At 40.6% G+C, this 20498-nt stretch overlaps 1 protein-coding gene across 1 annotated transcript; it reads right to left on the reverse strand.

Moving 5' to 3' along the window:
• Positions 1-1274: 1274 nt before the first annotated feature.
• Positions 1275-20245, reverse strand: RRAGD (Ras related GTP binding D). Its single transcript, XM_048937811.1, has 7 exons — positions 19585-20245; positions 13803-14098; positions 13176-13375; positions 12034-12148; positions 6662-6804; positions 4529-4677; positions 1275-2581 (listed from the first exon to the last, which is right to left on the reverse strand). Exons 1-7 carry the CDS (start codon positions 20231-20233, stop codon positions 2430-2432), a joined length of 1704 nt encoding a protein of 567 aa, XP_048793768.1. The 5' UTR covers positions 20234-20245; the 3' UTR covers positions 1275-2429.
• Positions 20246-20498: the final 253 nt, after the last annotated feature.

A 20498-nucleotide genomic window follows, 5' to 3' on the forward strand; every position in this document is an offset into this window, starting at 1 on the left:
TGTCAAATTCAGGAGGGAACTTCATGGTAAATGAATAGCTTAATTAACTTGATAGTCTCTCTAAGAAAAAGGGTACGCATGACTACACAGATCTTAGGCCAAATATAAAAGAACAACATTCTTTAGTAGTTAGTATTCATACCACAGCCAGTGTGATCAGATGCTTTTCTTAATGCCTTGTCCAACAATGAATACATGCTGGCATGTGTTGTTCATCTCACAAAATCACATATACCTGACAAGAATGAAGCGAAAAAAGACTGAGGCTGAGTCACAATGGTGGATCTCAACTAAATGGTCAAAAATTATGGCTGCCCTTCAATAAAAGTCCAGTTTGGAAGGCTATGGAAGGGCAGCTCTTACCCACCGTTTCTGTGGTGAACTCTGAAGAGAGCTTTGCCTCAGACCAAGCCACCCTCACTTAACACAACAGGTGGTAACTGAACCAAAACTGAACTCTTTCACTTTCTGAAGCACTCTGCTTTCGTTACAGCTACCGTGATTATCCTTCACCCTGCTGCCAGGATCAACACTTATTCTCAACATTTTTCACCTTCCTAGAATTACATTCCTGATCTAGTGAGACTTGGAGCCTAGATCCATCCAGTAGCCTACACCTATTTCTAAGAACTCCCCATGTATTCAGTACATTCATGCCAAAATGGCCAATTTGTTCCAGAAAGATAAATAAGTCATGCGTGTTAAGCAGCAGTAAGGGACTTGGAAAGTACTGATTTCTCTTTTGGCAGATGCTTGTGAGGAGAACCTTTGCATTCAATGCCAAGTGGCTCTCCCAGCTTATGTATTCAGTGCAATATTAGAGCCTCAAGATGTGTACAGCATACAGAAACTTTGCATTTACATTCAAACCACCACTGAATTTAGACTTGTTTCACAGGTTAAACTCCTTATTTTTCAACAAAAGCCAGAAAACACTGGGAGCTCTTAACTCAGTAATAGACACTCAGTACTATTCCTTGCCTTAACCAAAAGAAAAGTTTCAAATTCCATCTCTCCTCCCATCTATCCCAGAGCTATCTCAGGTAGGGATAGACAAGTTTACGACTGAGTAAAGTGCAGCTCCCCTTGCCCAGTTCTGGTATACTGCAAACTGCCTTCCAAATCAAGCTCTTCCCACTCCCAGCAGCTGCTGACAACACCTTCGGAATGTGCACGCAACTGGTTTGCAGTGGGATTGGGGAGAAAGAAAAAAGGAGTTGTTCTTCCAGCTAGGAATGACACTTTTGTATCATTGACTAAACAAAACCAGTAAATACAGAATTCAGAAAGTTTTACTTATTTTTAAAGTCTGATAGTACTTGGATGTCCTGGTGGATCCTTTGACAAATCTGCTCATTTCTATATATTAAAAGTAGCAAGATAGTCTGATTACTGTAACAGGTTGATTTCTCCAGTACTCATTTCAATTGCAGATGTACCCACAAGTAGAAGGAATCAGAAAACTTCTGATGTGCTTGCATCTTTAGGACTTCCATCAGTACATCTGAATGGCAGGGTAGAAATGCACAGATTCTTCACCGCAACAACCACAACTGTGCAGGCCATCAAAACAAATTTAGCAGCATAAATTCAATCTTTTGGATAAACCACCCTCCTCCAAAACCTTGTAAAAATACCAGTGCAACATAGAGCCATTTTACAAAACAACTGTCTTTATAGAAAGGTATTTTAGTGGTATACGCTGAGGTAAATGATAAAAGTAGACCCAGAGGGCATTACCAGTGTTATGAAGAACTCCAGATGAAATTTGGCCAAAAGCCTGTTTTATAAAAGCTAATATTTACCTACCAGTTATGAATGTTTACCTACCAGTTATGATTGCTGGTAAGGTACTTATTGCTGTAATACTTCAAAATTACTTTTCAGGTTACAAATTGAAAAATATATGAAATCAGATCGGTATGAATGTTAGGTATTAGCTGTAACAAATTTTAAAAGGCATCGTACCAAGTTTTCTTAATTGTTTACTAGCCAATTTGATTGTAGCAGGTAAATAAAATACAGCATACATTTTACCTGACGCCATGCATCAAAATCACCATAAAAACTAAGTTTATCAAAGTCCAACTCCACAAGGAAAACATGAAAAAGTGCAAATTATGTACCCAGTATTTCTGTCACAGCTGTTTTTTCTTAATATGGCATGAAAAAGGTTTACAGCATATATTAAGAAACTTCTTACAAGTGTTCACCTCAATGCTTATATATACAACATTTTGCTCAAAGTGCTCACTATATTAAAAAAACTGATTGGATAAAAATATTTAAACAGTGCTTTCTGAACGTTCAGGGAAAATTCATGTAATACATCAGTCCCATTGGTTTTCCTCTTCACTCAGTGCAATGAGATGCAGAAGTCACATCAACTTCATGAAATCTTAGCTCGCCACAGTGCCAGAAAACCTCAGTTACAGTGGCATTCTTGGTGTCCCATTAGGAGTGGGTCTCTTATTTTTTTGCACATGACTTTGATGTTTTCGAGATCTTACTACTTTCATTCTTACTTCAAATACTTCTTGTATGGCTTTTCGAAAACAATGGAAATTGTAGTCTATTAATCCTACAGAGACAGAAATGTTTTCCATATTAATAAAAACATTTACACAAATGAAGTAATCACAAATTTGATTTTATTCTACATTTACTAAAATACCACATTCTTGCTCGAGGTCATAATCAGTGAATTCTCCAGGCAATTTTTTTCTGTGCTAAGCAGAAGCAAATTTAATAAATACTAGTAATTCAGTGAGCATCACAGTTTCTTGTTATATCCTGTATTAACTGCACATATTGGTCTTAAGAGAACACAAAGAGAAGTACTTTGGCAGATAGGAAAGCTTTAACTTAAGAAAGAGCTTTGGAGAAACACTCAGGATATTACAATATAAATTAAACTCTTTCCCAAATGATGGTGTCATTTTGCAACTTTACCTCACAAAAGAACCATGATAAAAAAACATATCATCTAGCAGTAAAAAAAAAAATTAGTATTTTTTTTATAATATATAAATTTGGAAACAGATACTCTGCAGCTATATTACCAAATAGCAGTACTAAAAACCACTTATACTTCATTTTACACCCTAACTGAAAACTAGCACAACAGTCATGTTGTTAGATTACATACATATATACTAGGCAGTTAAAATTACCATGTGAGTAGGCTGACTGTGATCCCACAGAAAAGCTGTAAAGCCATAATGGTAGTCAATCAGAAGACTTATTGGGTGCTATAAATTGTTTAATACTGCCATACAGTTTTAAAATTTTGGACAGGGTTAATTGCCATAAACTTTCCCAATGTTGTGGTTTCCATCTCAATTTCCTTAACAGGAGACGATGCAAATTTGAAATAGTTCATATCCAACATGTTATACTTTCTTTTTTTTCCAGAAATTGCTTTCCTTCTCCCTTGAGTTCAGACAGAGAACTCAGTTGAAGTTTCGAGACACTAAAATAAAACTGCATTAAAATACCAAACCATACTGCTCATGAATATTGACTTCAATACGAACTGTCCCAAATTATGTAGACACAACAGTTTGACACAAAGCCTAACAAGTATTTGCTCAAGATGGTGTCTTTTCTGAAACAGTCCTGCTAGTGTTACAGTAAAACTTTTTAATGCTTACAGCAAAACCAACACGGGCAGCAGCTAACTTTCAAAGATAGTAACAGTGGTACAGATACGTGAGAGAAATTTGACCAGGTAAAGTTCTATAAAATAAAAGCTAAACAGCCTGTCAAACAGTTCAGCAGAGATGGCTTGAGTACTGCATTCACAAACACGACGACTGACTGGTGAATTAGTATCACAAGAAATGGATCACAAGCCAAAATGATGGCTCATTTTTCCATCGTTCCTTTCCAGTCTTGGGACATTTGAAGCCCTGTAATTCAGTGAACACCACACCAACTAAGCAATGTGGTAATTAACTAAGCTTTTGGTGTTGACCTTGACTAGGATCAGGGCAGGATAAGAAATGTTAGGTACTTCAGCTACAAAATGTAAATGCTGCCTAATCCCAAATATGCAGTTTTTTTAAAAGCCTACTTTCAAAGACAAGAAAAGCGAGAACATATTTCCATCAGCTAGTTTCAATACTTATCCCTTGGTTATGGCACACAAGCTGTTCCAAACTCATATGCTAGTGCCAATAGGTACAAAGCAACGCTAGCCAAGATAAATTGACACATTCTACTGTTGCAGATGGAAGCTTCATTGCAATGAATGTAAACTGTATGCTTTCTTATCAGAAAGCAGTCCAATGTATTTTTGATTTCATCTTAATGTCAGCACAATACTTCACGCCTTTAACCATATTATGTAAGCTCTATCAAGCTGTATTTGTAATATTTGTGATACAGCTAGAGAATGGATCAGCTAATGGCAATCAGAGTTATTCATTAGTTTGTTTGTACAAACTAAATAATAATAAAAAATGTAAAATAATACAATGTATATAAAATAATGTAAAATAATGTAATATTAGAAAGAGGTAAATACCTTTTCTCTCAAAGCTTTCTTCTCTCACAAAGCAAACAAGAGCAAGGAATTTTGTTACTTCTTTTAAATAAAGGACAGTTGTATTGTTCAGTTTTATGATTGCCATTGATTCTTTGTCATACGGAGTTCCAGTGCCATCATCTTTAAGCCTGAAAGGCAATATTCAAACAAACAAACAAGATATAGCATCAGATGAGTTAAAAGTGTTTCCAGGTATGTGCTTGTGAGATCTTCTTAAATGGGTAGTTATCACCAATCTCCCAGAATAATTAGCATTGATAATATTTTAAGGCAACAGGTTTCACAGATGTTCCAGGAACAGAGGACAATAAATTAATTCCAATATCATGCTTTTAGTTTGCAGCTAAAAACATTGACAGGCAGGTTTCTATGACAAATGCTAAATGATTACACAAGAGACAGTGGCAGAATGAAACTGACTAGAATGCCTCCCTGTTGTATTCTACAGATAATAATTTTGAACCACAGAACTGTATCTTTCTCTCCACACATACAAAAAAGGCTACAGAATCAGAATCTTCTTCATTGTAAAACTCTGTAAAACACAAGTTCTTGTACAGTTCAGAGATCATATCTAAAATCTAAAAGATACAGCAGAACACACAACTGAATAAATTTTACAGAAGTATTCAACAATCTGTTCTTTTGCTGTTGTAATGGTTATTGTACACCTGCACCAGGATTTTCCCCCATACCTTCTCGAAGATCTATAAAAAAAACTATAAAAACAGGTAAGAATTTCAGACTACTGAAGACTACCACATTTTCAGAAGCAGATACTGTGGTTTAGCCTCCAATTCTATATACCTTAATGCACTAATACTTAATGCACCCCTGCCTTTCCCAGGAATAGCTAACATTGCACTGGGCCAAGCCATTTGAAACACCAACATAACTTGCAGGGAAAGTTGATGGCATCAAGCTGAGTAGTGCAGCTAACACAACAGAAGGGAGGGACACTGTCCAGAGGGACCTGGACATACTCAGTAAGCGAACACATAAGAATCTAATGAGGTTTAACAAAGCCAAGTACAAGTGCTGCACTTGGGTCAAGAAAATCCCAGACAGGAATACAGACTGGGAGAAAAACTCATTGAGAGCAGCCCTGTGCAGAAGGACTTGGGGGTTTTGATGGGCAAAAAGCTGGACGTGAGCCAGCAGAGTGCTACTGCAGCCTGGAAGGCCAATAGTATCCTGGGCTGCATCAAATGAGGCGTAGCCAGCAGGGTGAGGGAGGGGAATTATCCCTCTCTACTCTGCCCCCATGAGGCCCCATCTATACTGAGTCCAAGCCTGCATCCCCCAGAACAGGAAGGATGTGGAGCTGCTGCAGTGGGTCCAGAGGAGGGCCATGAAGATGACCAGAGGGCCAGAGAACCCTTCTTATTAAGAAAGGTTGAAGGCAAGAGGGTTTGGCGCTAGGAAGAATTTTTTTTACTCAGAGGGTGCTAAAGTGGTGGAATAGGTTGCCCAGAGAGGTTGTGGATGTCCCATCTCTGGAAGCATTCACGGCCGGGTTGGATGGGATCCTGGGCAGCCTGATCCAGTGACTGACAACTCTGCCCATGGCAGGTGGGTTGGACCTCGATGATCTTTAAGGTCTGCTCCAACCTAAGCCATTCTGTGAGAGTTCTCCAATCACTAAAGGATAGGAAGCTGAAATATACAAATTTTGTGCAGGGAAAAGAGGACAAGCAAAAAACTGATGGAAGAGTGAAGCAGCTCTTTAAGGCCCGCAGAGGCGATTAGCTATTAAACACAACTACATACAGCCTCACATTTAATTATTTATTTTAAACGAGAGACATCCTTCTGTTGAATTTGGCCCTAGGGAACAAAAAGATGGTTAATATTTCCTTTTTCTTTAGGATGGCTACTTCCCACTCCTTCCCACAAAAAATAAATTACTCACATAGAAAGAGGAAGGTGCTCACAAGAGAAGCCAGGCAAGGAACACTGTTGCTAGCAGGTGATCTGCACCTAAGAGGCCCTTAATTTCCTCCTTCTCCCTTACTCATTCTCATTATTTTTACATCTACATAATTCTTATTTTGAGGTCATTCAGATTCTATGTACATAGCTTCATGAAAAAAAAAGAAAAAAAATACTTACCCATATATACAAGAAATGTCAATCACAACATCTATCATATCACAGCAGAGCTCATAAGTTTGCATATCCACTGGAGTGCTGTCCGTTGCAATATAGATCTTACTCACTACATCAAATAAAAATGCTTTCTCAATCCCAGAATTCTATTGAAGAAAGAAAGAAAAATGAAATATAAGCCCTATGTTTGATTAGTACCAAGATTTTCTGTTTCCCTACTTGCCTACTGCACAGAATGTAAGGTTAAGTAGGAGTGAATTTGCAGTCAAGCTCATTTTGAGCAATGACATATTTGTAGCAAGCTGTGATGACTACAGACCTTCTATATGCTTCTGTCTTTAATAGAAGTTAGGTTCCCAAATTTCCTCTCTAGAATAAATTACACTTGTTTTCAGTGTAAAACACAAGATTAAGAAAAATTCCAAGATCAAGCTTCTGGGGCGCTTTTTCTGATTGTAGAAATGGACATAAAAAGAAACTGTAATTTAAAGTTATTCTAACTGGATGTATAGGATGGTGAAAACAAAGACAAAAAAAATTGACAAAGACAGTAGGAATCAGGAACTAATTCCTCAAGGAAACTGAGAAATCAGTAGCTGTTCTACTGCATAGTTCCTCAGAACATTTTTTATTCAGAATCACAGGAAAAAGATCAGTATTTTGATGGTGCCTTTTCAGTTTTCATATAGAATTTGTCGTTAAAGACATGTTTAAGGCTTGCTAATGTGACAGCATCTATGCTCCTGTCATCCTGCCAAGCTAATCAAGACGCTCTCAGTACTGAACATGTATTATATCTGCAACTCTCAGATGGTAGGCAGGAATGCTAGATCAGTTTCGGCTTATACTCTTTGTGTAGATAAGGCAAACTGCCATAAGCCTCTGTCTTCTAGAGTGGGAATAAAAAAACACCACGTGTACTGAAAACTGGAAACAGTAGCTTTGTGTGGTCATATCAAGACTTTGCACCTGGGCAGCTGTCCCAGCATGAACACAAAAGACAACTTCCCAGTATAGCTGAAGATCAAGCTGACAAATATGCTTCGGAATCCAGACACACAGAACAGAAGGAATCTTCTCCCTTTAAATTGTATTTTCTCCATATATGGGTCTCCTTTTAGTAGGATTTGAGACTGTTGCTATAACTGTTTTGTAACTGTCAAAAACACTCTGAAAACCCATACCAACTTATAATAGTTTCAGCTTTTGTAATTATAGAAGTTTTCTTTTTTCTTTTGCGAGTGAATAACACATAATTAGAGACTAAAGTGACCCTCACACTTTCCAAATTCCCCATAATAAGCAGAAAGACTTCAACCTTAGGTATTAATTCTTCCACTGCTGGACATCCAAATAAGTTGGAAATATTCATTCACAGTGGTAACAGAGGTGAATTTCTTGCATTTAATCATGGAAAAAGAGTTCATGAGTGGCTCATTTCTTTAGGTCATTAATAGAAAAAAATATCAAGAGAAAGTATACTCTCTGGATACCCTATGTACATGAGCTGAAGCACATGATGACAAAGAGACTCTCAGAGAACTGGGATTATGCAGTTCGAGGAAAAGAAGGCAGACTGCTGTCTATAAACCCCCTCTGGAAGGATGTGCAGAAGACAGGTCCAAACTCTTCTCAGAACAAGTGTTGAAGGGCAAGAGGCAAAAGACAAACTGAAATTCTATCTTAAAAAAAAAAAAACCAAAAAGCAAAACACACACAAAAAAAAATCCAAACAACAAACACCTTTTTTAGCATAAGAGTGGTCAAGCACTGGGAGCACGTTGTGGAGTTGGTATCTTTAGAGATACACAAAGCTGAACTGGACCCAGCCCCATGCAAACCTGCACACAGTAGCTTGACTTTCAGCAGGAGCTGACCTATAAAGGTCCTGCTCAGCTCATTTGGCTCTATGAATCTACATTTTTTGAGAATTAAGAACAAAACTGTATGTGTATTTTTTTTGGTTATTCTGTCCACATTTAATAGCTGTGCAATTACAATATTCAAACAATACATAAATTCTGACAGCATTTCACATACTTCTACAGATGTAGTCAAATAAGATTAATCACAATTTACCTGTAAATACCATCTGAATATATTCCTTAAAAAGAAAACTACTTTTAAACAAAAGAGATTGGAACTTGAGCCCTGCAGTGTCATTCTTGAAGAGTCAATTATAAAATTTTATATTACGTAAGAAGAAAATCAGTTGCATATATAAGTACCTTAAAATATTAAGATGTCAGTGACAATATTGTATCATTTAACAATGAGAAGCGATGTACCCATCTCAGAACTCTAGCAACTGCAGCCTGTCAACACTTGCAGTGGCAGTTTAAAAGGTTTTCATCTTGAAATGTCTGCCATGCCAGCTATTACACATGGTAGTAGGGTAAAACTTGGCATCTTAAATCATTGTTGCATTAACTTGAAACTGATACACTATGGTAGGATCTGCTGAGAAACTGGCAAGACTCCTTCTGTTTAACTTTGTATGGTGACAGAAACCTCTACAAAAGGGTAGGCTGGGCTGCCAGTGATAACCACTAAATTGTACCAGCAAGAGCTCTCTGATTTTATTTGCTGGAGTTTTTAGTATGCCTTAAATTACAAAACCAAAAGATTTGCCAGAATGTTTGTGAGGATATTTACCAACATAACAGTAAAAACAATAATTATGAAGCCATAAGAAGACAGGGAGCTTTGGGTAAAACTTACTATAAAATAGAGGCATCATTAACACACAGATAGCAAAAATGACAGTGAGAAATCAGCTGTTAGATTAGATAAATGGGCTTATCTTTCTCCTTCTTGAAAGTATGGAGACTAAGTCAGAAACTGGCCCTAAAAAGAAATTTTTACACATTCCCACATCACACATCTTGACTACCTGGTAAGGCCATAGGGATAAGAAAAACAGACATCCCTCTTTAGGAAGCTGATGTTATCCAAAATTCACATGAGTTTTAAACACCAAACCATTCTTTAGTTATTTTGTTTGTTTTTCAGGCAGTTGGACTAAAGAACATAGAAGCAGTATTATAATGATCAAATGCACAAGCTGTATGAGCTAACACACTGTGGGACTATAAGAGTTGGTTAAAAACCTGAGGTGAACTCAAGGGTGATCACAGATCTATTTTTGTAATCACCAGCTTTTGTGTTGGAAGTCTTTATGGCATAAATGAAAGCACATCCTCATGAATATTGCTTCAAACCCAAACTAGAACACCAACACACCCACATTCTGATAACCAACACACTGGCTTCCTGAAGTAAGGCATGAACAAAATCTATGTCAAGATTCCTAACCTGATTTGTTGTCACTGAGTTGCTAAAGAGGCGCCCACTAATTCTACACCACAGAATGATGTTTAGTCTTCCTATGGTTGCAAGTAAGAGTCATTCTGAGCCTACTGTCTACAAATGAAAGATGCTCTTCTAAGCAGAAAGCAAGCTTTCTGAGCACACAGTGAAGCAGCTGCATCTTGTTCTATGTCACTGACTGTTACGTTCTACTTGGAGCTAAGAAACAGGTTGAGACACTTGGCCCTAGGGGCAGAGGAAATAGCTTATCTCTCAGGAACACTTCTCTAAATTTCCCATTCATTTGAATGAGTTGTTCTGCCCAACCAGTCATATCTGATACTCTAGATATTATGGGGCCTTCAGTCTGGGTGCCCCAGATGCACAAACAACAGTTGTCATTAATGAAACAGCTCATGCTCGAGTCATGTAGTGGTTTGGTACAAACTTTTCAGCAACTGCAAACAGTGAGAAGACCCTAGACAGAGATCAGACTCGTGATATGAGTAACCAGGGCAGTTCTGGAATTACGAAGATTATCATTCAGCCAGCTTTCTCATTAATACTATATAGCATATTCAAAATAATACCTAATTGCTTCAGAACTATAATCATCACCCTTTCATCATTACTTTTCTACCCCAAGTAGAATGAAGGGCTGGATGACAACTGGCATTCAGTACAGCCATTTTCTTGGAATGAGATCTTTGTCATAAACCATTCTTTATGAATTGGTTGCCTAATAGTAAGAAAATAAATTTGGGAAAGACACGTCTTTAATCCTAGCTCTCCCTTTCAGCAAAACAGCCAACCACACTCTCTCCCAATTTTCACACCCCACACTGAGAAACTGTGAAGTCTTATTTTATCCTACAGGCTGTTGAATGATATTAAATAATTTCATGACTTCAGAATCACAAAAAGGCAAGCCAAAATGCCTTGTTTGGAAACTAAAGTTTGACTAATGCTAATGCGAGGTACAAGAATGGGTACAGTTCCAGGAGCTGCTAGGATCTGAACTAATGCATCAAGAAAAGGGGGGGAAAACTCTCCTTTCTCACAACTACTTAATGTGTTTCCCATTCCTCATTGTCACATGTCCCCATTTCTAACCTTGGGCCACAAAAAGAGTATGTTGGTTTCCTTCATGAGCTGCATTTGACTAAATGAAACAGGCAAAAGAACCGGGCAGTCTTCTCCTGTATGACTATGTGTCAGAGTGACTCCATAAGGGAACAGGCAGGTGTAACAACCAGCATAAAGGAAGGGAACAGACCATACATCCAGGAACAGTAAAACAAGCAATTACCTCCACAGCAACAGCAGGATGTTAGATATACAAAGTTCCCTAACTGGCCTTGGAAGTAACTGTGGAAGCTGTGAAAGCTGTGGTGGACTCTACCTCCAAAATGTTAAGACTACATTTTCGTAAGAGAGATAAATCTCAATGCAAAATAGAATAAATTCTAGGTAGTACTATAGACAGTTCTCTTACATATAAAGTCAGACCAGATGACGCTCCTTTAAGAATTTATCAACACAAATTTTGAGTACTACTTTAAAAACTGCATACAGCACAGGCTTTTGTAACACTCAAATGAACTTAAAAGCAGGAAAGCAATGACTTTTTCTCTCAGAGTGGTCAGGCACTGGAATGGCTGCCCAGGGAGGTGGTGGAGATGCCGTCCCTGGCAGTGTTCAAGAGGTGTCTGGATGAGGAGCTATGAGATACGGTTTAATGCTTGTGGTAGCAGCAGTAGTGGGAGGATGGTTGGACTGGATGTTCCTGTAGGTCCTTTCCAACCTTGTGATTCTATGATTCTATGACTGCTAATGCACTTTATGTGCCATTTTCACTCATAAAATGCTGTACCTCAGCAGTTCAGCAATACTGTCAGACAAGGAAGGGAGGCCTAGCTTCATGTGAGTGCATTTCAACTATATTTTGATAGTTCCTCTGAATGTTCACGTTGCTCACAATCTCTCAGAAGGCAGCAAATAGGATATTTCAGCGTGCATGATGGTCATAGCTTCATCTATAGACAAAACATGTAGCAAGTACTTACTGAAATAAAGATGTTAAGCAGATTTTCCAGTGTTGGGAGCTGTGGAATCAGTTTCTGTACCACTTTGCTAAATGCTTCAAATATAGAATGATCATATATGCTTGTCAGATAAAAGCTGGAAAAAAAAAATCACCAGATTTTTCTTTTAGTTACATACTGTGAACATGATGCACCTTTCATAATATGAGTGAAACAAAATATTGTCAAACAGCAAGTGCCTACAATTATGCAATTACCCCTTGTGATCAAAAGTCACATGTTATGACTGAAGCACAGGCCTTCATACGGAAACTAAATTCTCACAATTATACTTGCTACAGCAATGCATACCTCCATATAAAAAACAGACAACAACAAAACACCTAAACAATGCAAATGAGCACCTGATGTAGGACTTCATGATGTAATTCCCCTTCATAATGTAATCTTAGAAAACATTTTTCAAATTGCAGAAGAGGAACATTACTGAACATAGGTAGTGTGACTTAATTTTTTGAAAGCTGGACCCATTTTACAATGCACAATGCAGTCAGGTTTTTAAGAGCTCTTAAGTGTTAACAGGTTCATAAAACAGTCTCTTTCTATACATCTATTTGTACTTGGCTATAAGCACTAAAAATAATATGGAAACTTGATGTCCCCCTAGTTTCTAGTCTATAGAAGTTCACTGTTTTTAACTGTTTGCTACAATCATTTGCTTTATCATCAGATACAAGACAGGTGCTCTCTCTTTGCCTTCCCAAGTTGCTCTGAGAAGGCTGCAACAACGAGAACTAGTGACTGGGAGATGACGGTGAGACATAGAGCAGTTTCGAAGACAAAAGTGATGTGGATGGCATATGCATTCTACAGGTTGCCACTGCCCATACTTCTAATTTCAAGACAGAAACTGCAGCAAAAACTGCCAGGACTCTGACATATTTGTCATCTGTTTTTAAGCATTTCTGCTCCTTACCTTGCTTTTCAAGACCACTCAGAAATAAGATACTGCATTTGACCTGAGCCAAACAAATTATCTGTGACTTTTTCCTTCATATGTCAAAATCTTTTTGCTTGCTACTTCAAGAGAACAGAAAATATTAACTTGTTAAATAAACAGCTTCTCTCCAACTTAAGATTTTTTGTACAGCAGCTTTTCTCACCTGAGATGAATTTTCTCCAATCCAGCATCTGCAAGGTCATCATTTGCCCTCTGGTGAATATCTCTTTGTGTTTCAATCTTGTGATCATCAGATAAGCCATCCACTTTATGGATAAAGATTTCAAAGTTGATGTCTGGATTCACTTTATATGCTCTGGTCACAGTAAGATGCAGCCGAGCTAATGCTTCCATATAATCATCCTAATGAAGGAAAAATAAAAACTGCAGGAAAGATGTGCAAAATATCTAAAATATTACAGTAATTACTTTTAGATAATGCTACAGATTAACAATATCTTAGGTTCTTTATTTCTTATAGTAGAAAACTGAGCTTGTATCCATCATGTGCACTGACCTTAAGCTGTCAGCACTTGGGAGACTGAACAAGAACCTTGTGATGTTAAAGCAGTTAACTGTTTTAAACATCTTGCAAAGGGAGATTAAAAATAGCCAACCAGCTCTTCAAGTTTTAATGACTTCCTGTAAATGTGCTTTTGTAACCATAAGTTATTTATTTGCTTTGAAGAATCTATGTTTTCCACTTGTATGTTGCTAAAAAAAAAAAGATAAAGGTAGCTTAAATGCAACCCCATACACACTTTTGTTTTTGTTTTTGTTTTTTTTTTACCTGAGAGTCAATAACAAATATTAGTGCTCCAGTGCCTCTGAAAATCATCTCATAGTCAAATGTGGGGTCAAAGAAGTCAATCTGCCCAGGAAAATCCCATATCTGAAAGTTGACAAAGGAGCTGTTGGATACATCCTCTCTGCAGATTTTGTTTGTGCTTTCCAAGAAGAGGGTCTCATTTGGTGACATTTTGTGAAAGACAACTTTCTGAATGGAAGACTTCCCACTTCTTCTCAAACCCATGAGCAGGATTCGTGGCTTAACTTCAGTACTGAAGGGATCATTGAAATCCAAAACTGAATGAAATCATACAAGAAGAAGAGTAACATACTATAGCAACATAATTAATGAGTAACTGACAGATGACATGAATCTGACATTTATTTTCATGACATTCTGAGTTGGATTTATGCAAACATTACTGATTTATAAACAGAGGGAAATGCAGACATTTTAGTCCGGATTCTTTGCCCTTGAGTGGACTAAGAAAAACTACTTTTCACCCATAGCAGAAGCTGCAGACAGCATGCTTAGTTTGTACATGAAAATTATTTTATCCCATGGCCATCCTAACATATGTAACTTTATTGTAACACAATAAAACATTCTAACTCAACTTTAAAAAAAGAATATCCAGTAACAAATACCTCTGTCAACCAACAGCTAGATCATGCTTCTGGAAGCAAGAAGTGAGCTTGTGTTAGTTACATTTGTGTGACATTGTAAAGCTACACAAAGGCTTCCTTCCTTCCTCTAAGCAAAGGAATCACACATCCCAAGAGCCATAGGAAGAGGACAACTCAGCAGGCACACATCTTCTCCTGTTGGGACTTAAAGCACAGAACTGAGCTCAAGAGAAGTCCATTTCTAAGGCCATTATGATTTCACCTGCTGTTAAATAATTTGTGTTACAGTCTATACAAAGTTGTTATCCAATAAATAAGATTACAGGATAACCCTTGCCTATCTGCAAAACAAAGACCTGAAAACACCGTTATTCAGTTGTGTTACCTACTGTAATTTGAAACTCATGTAACTAAAAGTTAACATGTTTCAGGGATAATGCAGTTATATCAGCATAAAGAGACTTAGAGGAATAAACTATATTGATATATTCATATGGATATGACTATATAGCCTTTCACATTGGAGATCACACCCATTTCAGTTTCAGGAATGTCTAATTAAGATAGCTACGTCAGTCTAAACTCTTACTAAAATGTAGTAGGTCTGTAACTTTGAAATGTCCCATGATGCTGAGCTGAACCTAGTGCTAAATATAGTGGAAAAAAGTTTTAAAATAATACTATGATATCCTGTTTGCAGGACCAAACATAAGCAACACAAAATGCCAACGCTCTCTCTGCAGAATAAGGCTCTCGGCACACAGCAGTCAGGTTTAAAACATAGACCATACAACAAGCCAAGCACACAAGATGTCAGGCACGCCTTCTCCTACCTACTGCATAACAGACTGTCCAACCTAATTCAAGGCAGGGGGAAATTGCATTTCTTACTCATTTTCTGCTAAGGTGAATTTGGAATTGCACCACCTGCTGGCTCACCAGTACTTACGGCTCTCACCGTGAGTCCCTGGTACCACAGTGACTGACAGACCACTGATCTTTGAGATCCTGTGCATTTTGGCAGGCCTTGGCAGTTATTTCCACGTACTGTGCTTTGTCATGCCTCACCTACAGGACACTGCCAACCTGGAGCAGCACGCAGATGGAATCCTTCAAGCAAAATAGCAGCAAGCTGCTGGGGACCGTAAGGTGCTCATCCCCCTAATGCAACAATGGACAACAGCAGCTGATCGTCAGGCAGCAATATTTAGGAAGTAATTAACTACAGTTGACACACTGCTCTACCCTTCCTGTCAACGTGAGCAATAATATCATTCTGTGACTGCATAAAATATGTGCCTAAGATACTTCAAACCAAGAAAGAGAGGAATAATAAGCCTCTGCTCTAAGACAATGTGACAGCATTCATTACGTTCTGCGGGGCGCAGTCTTGTCAACAAAGCAAACCAAAGGAGTAAGATTTAACAGCTTCTTTCACTCCACTCTCCTTAATGCACAGATTCTCTACAGCTGCTAAAAATACAATGATTTATTAATGTTCATACATCCATACATCCTGCAATCTACATCTTGACTACCTGAAGGGAAAATAACTTAGTCAAAGCTTTACAAGAACTAGTTTGAATACATTATTTTCAAAATGCATACAAAAACCAGACTTTGGGTTGATGCTTTATTGCATGTTCCAAAGAATTATAAAAAAAAACTCCACTTTGCTCGGTTCATAACAGAACCTACCAAGTCTGGTTTGCTGTGGCTGTGTACTGTTTCCCTTTCCTCTCCCCACCACAGTAACACCAACTTCCCTGTATGTCTTATGACATACCCTCCAAAAAACTGATGTGACATGCTGTGGCTGATCTGGAGCTGACCACACGCCTCAACAGCACACAGGCATGCACCAGGCAGCCAAGTGCTGCCGCAGCATGCATCCATCTGCTTGCCTGTCTCTGAGAACACTTTCACTGGAGCCTCCTCTCAGCACTACCTTTCATCAAGCCTGCACAAACTCAATCATATTTGAGACTTCTTTCCTTCAAATTCTAGTGTAGGTGGTCAGTAGTTCCCAAAGTTCTGACAAGTAATGAGACAAGAAGACAGGGTAGCTACTTCTTTAAGAAACAGGCCAAAAAAATGCACAGGTACCTTAAAAAAATATTTAAAATAACTTGGAGTTTTAAATTGTTGCTATATTATGTTTTCCCATGTAGACGCGTTTTTATGAACTGTAATACTTACTAGAAAGGAATCATATTAAAACCATATTAAAGAACAGAGTTGGAAGTGCAAACAGTTACTAGCAAGTAGAGTGAATGCTGTCTCTTCTATTAGTAGGAGTGCTACTTAGCTCTTGAAATTCTGCCAGTTCAAAGACAGGGAAATGTGAATTAATATCATCCAAACCTGACTAGATAGCAGAGCTGCTGTAGCACTTTCCTTGGAGAGGGAGTTAGAAGATTACCTTATATGTAAAGGAATTGGATGATACACTGCCTGCCCACATTCCTTTCCAGAGTACATGACAACTCCTTTAATTTGCCATAGCAATGTCAGTAGATGTATCCTCGCAACTTCCCAGATTGGGTTACTAAGCAAGAATATACTATGCATGAGAAACATTAAGCTATTCTCTGTTCCATAATGGGAAAGATAATTTTCCATGTCATCAGATGAGACACGTTTCCTACTTCATTCACTTTTGCATAGTCATAAAATGCCAGTTTCTAGCACATACCAACAGTTCTCCTTCACATTTCAACTCCACTAAGCAGCCACAAAGAACACTCTGGTTAGAAGCTAAAGCCTTTGAAGTATCCACAAATTAATTTTAACAAACCCCAAAGCCCTTTCACAACACAGAAGGACTCAATTCCTGACAAAATTTCTTTAACAGCAGGTAGTGCGCTTTTGTGGAGTGTTACTCGTGTGCATTGCGACACAAAGAAGAGCCCAGCTGTGAAGAGTTGGGAACTGCACATAGCTGGTCTGTTTCACCAGGACACAAACAGAATGAATAACGTATGGCCAGAATGTTTAAAATATTCATCAATAATTAACAGTTTTTGAAACCCATCCTAAATTCCACATCAGCTACAATTATTTTTCAGAAGCCTGGGTCTATCAGTGCTCCACAGCCACATGTGAAGGGGATGCCATGTTGGAAGGTGCATGTTTAGATCCCATCAGCAAGAAGAACGCAGTTCTCAAATGTACAAAGCACAGAAGCTCATCTGCTCAAGCTACGCCAAACCGAAAGTTACATTTCTGTTCATTCTACTACGTTAACAATCTCTTCCAAGACCATTTTAACTAATAGAGCTAAGAACAATTATTTTTTTGGCCTACTAATGCAATTACGTCATTCTTTTCTTAAGCTTTTACCTCTTCTATAGAGAACTACCAGTCCCATACTTTTCATGTAAGTACCCATAAGGCCATTCAACTCATGGCATTTTCAGCACTACTGGGACTGTGATGTTTGCAGTTTTTAAGACAATAGCCTTAAGACAATATAAATATACACACTGCACATCTTCAATGCTGAAAGTGGCCTGAGCCTGAAAAGTTAACAGAAAAAGCTTATGTGCAATCAAGAGAGCCATTCAGCTACTGTGGGTTTATGAACATTGCAGAAATGCCTGGTGGAAGGAAATTCTTGTGGGCAAAGACTCAGAACCAGAAGGCTTGGCTCTACTCTACCACAGGTGCAGCACTCTGCAAGGATCCAACTTCAAGCTACTTCTTCAGACACTCTGCAGGAAGTTTCTCTGCTTGTAAATACTTTTTAAATGCAAGTATCCAAACAATGAATAGGTGTTATGTAAACCAAGTGCTTCAAGGTATTTGAGTATGAGCCCATGCCTAAAGTCAAAAGATGAAGTGGAGAACAAACAGCAGTCATTTCAGCTCAGGTTGGAGTCAAGAAAACAGCAGAGGGTGAGAGATGACCAACACAGCGTTTTGAAATATCCTGTGTGCCTACGTGCACAAATTATGCTTCTACTTTGAAGCCTGGCTTCTCCCTTCACTTTCAACAGCCACACGTGGAAGGAAAGCCCCTTGCCCTGAGGCCAGTTTCAGACACACAAAGTCCAGATCAACCCCCTCTTTTCTCTCCAGAGACTTCAGAACCAAGCAGAAGAGCAGGGGGTATGGCTGGTACAATAAGCCTTTGTTAGCCCTGGAGTGGAGAGGTCTCTTCACTTGCCTGCTATTCAGGATGTCAAGGTTTGTTTTCATTAGGTACAATATTCTCATGTTACTGTGAAGAAGCAATTGCCATTTTTTAGCAATTTAATAAAGCTCCCATTGAAAAATTTCCAAATAAATTCCTCCGAGAGCAGAAAATGGATTACTTCTCTGCAGAAGGTGCTGTCGGTTTAGTACTAAATAAATGCACTGAAATACATTCTCTCTGCATCAAAATGAAGGCGATTCCTCAGCAGCTTCACACAAGACATCAATTAGTTTCAGTTACATCTCTGGCATCCCAGCGTCCTCACAGCCCCACGCCCGAGCTTGGAGCTTCGACTGCCCCCAAACTGTGGGAGTCAGTCAGCCCCCACGGCAGCTCGCAGGACTGGGCTTTCTGAGGAAAGGCTAACCAGCACGTAGCCTTACAGCACGCAGCCCTTTGTTCTGCAATTATTAGAAAGCAATTATCATTTCACATGGACGTCCCCAGAGCCCTCCGAGCTCCCGAGCGAAGCAGCGTTCCCAAACCCACGCTCCGAACGAGAGCAACAGGCTCTGAGCCGGCGCGCCTCTCCCTGCGGAGCGGCGCTGCTCCCCTCGGGACACCCGCATCCCCCGCACCCATCCCCGCCGACAAGCACCCGCGGGCCCCGGGCCGAGCCTGCAAACCCGACGACTGACACCGGCAGCTGCCTGCCAGCGCGGGGCCGCCGCTGCCTTTTATAGCCGGCAGCACCCCTCCCCGGCACGGCCGGCTCGCATCTCGCCCAGACGGGGAAACGCGTGCGAGGGGACCATCCCCCTCCCCGCAGCGCTTTGTCTGCGTTTCTCCCCCCCCGCGCAGCCGGTCGCCGCCCGGCAGCCTTCGCTCAGCCCCCGGCAGCCCCCCCCGCTCCCGCTGACCCCGCCGCCCGCGCGGCTCCCGGCGCGGCTCCTCCCGGCCCCACGGAGGCCTGCTCCCCCGCCCCACGCCCGCACCGGCCGCGGCTGGCAGCACTCACACGCCTCATCGCCGCCGCTCTCCGCGTCCCCGTCCGAGAAGGACTCGGCCCCGTCGGCGTAGCCCGCCAAGCCCACGATCTCCTCCTCCTCTTCCTCCTCCTCGTCCCCCTCCTCCTGGGGCAACTTCCTCGGCACCTGGCTCATGCCGGCCGCGCTCCCCGCCGGGGCTGCGAGAGGCTGCGAGAGCCCCTCTGCCTGCCGGCGGCCTCGGGGGGAGCCCAGGTGCCGCGCCGCCGCCACACGGCCCCGCGCTGCCGCCGCCGCCGCTCCCTTCCCCCGCTCGCCGCTGGGCGGAGAGCGCGGCGCCGCGACCCGCGTCACCTGACGCGCAGGCCGGGCCCCGCCGCTGCCGATACCGGCCCCGAGCTGAGTCCGGGCTCGGCGCCGCGAGGCCGGAGGCGGCGGTCTGAGGGCTGCCGCAGCGCGGGGTCCTGGAGCCGTCCGTGGGGACGGCGCGGCTTCTGGCAAGGGAGGGCCGCTGGCTGCGCGGGGCCGCGGTGGCTGTGGGGCGTCAGGCAGCCGCAGACAAAAATGATCATTTTTTATTGCAGTTAGGCTTTCTATAGGGTTTGAAAGCTCTTTGCCAGGGCTCCCGGCACTGCTTTTGCTTTCTCGAATTGCTTCAAGCGCTGACCCTCTGGCCATCATTCCGTGCAGCCCGACCAGAGAAAGTCACCTCTGGTAGCTGGGCTCCACCAGTACGTGCTGTCTCTTTCTGTCCACTGACTGCCTCTTATCAAGAGGCCTTCGGGCTGCTCTAATCCACTTGAGATAATGGAGGAACAGCTTTTTCCAGAGGGGAAAGAGAGGAGGAATCCATCCTTTACATCCCCTGTAGTGACAGATCTACCAATATGCAGATTTCAATAAATGCCTTTCCTTATTCTCAACTCATCCACCTGCTTGGAAGTTT

The sequence above is a fragment of the Lagopus muta genome, chromosome 2 (genome assembly GCF_023343835.1).
Source record: "Lagopus muta isolate bLagMut1 chromosome 2, bLagMut1 primary, whole genome shotgun sequence".
NCBI classification, from domain to species: Eukaryota; Metazoa; Chordata; class Aves; order Galliformes; family Phasianidae; genus Lagopus; species Lagopus muta.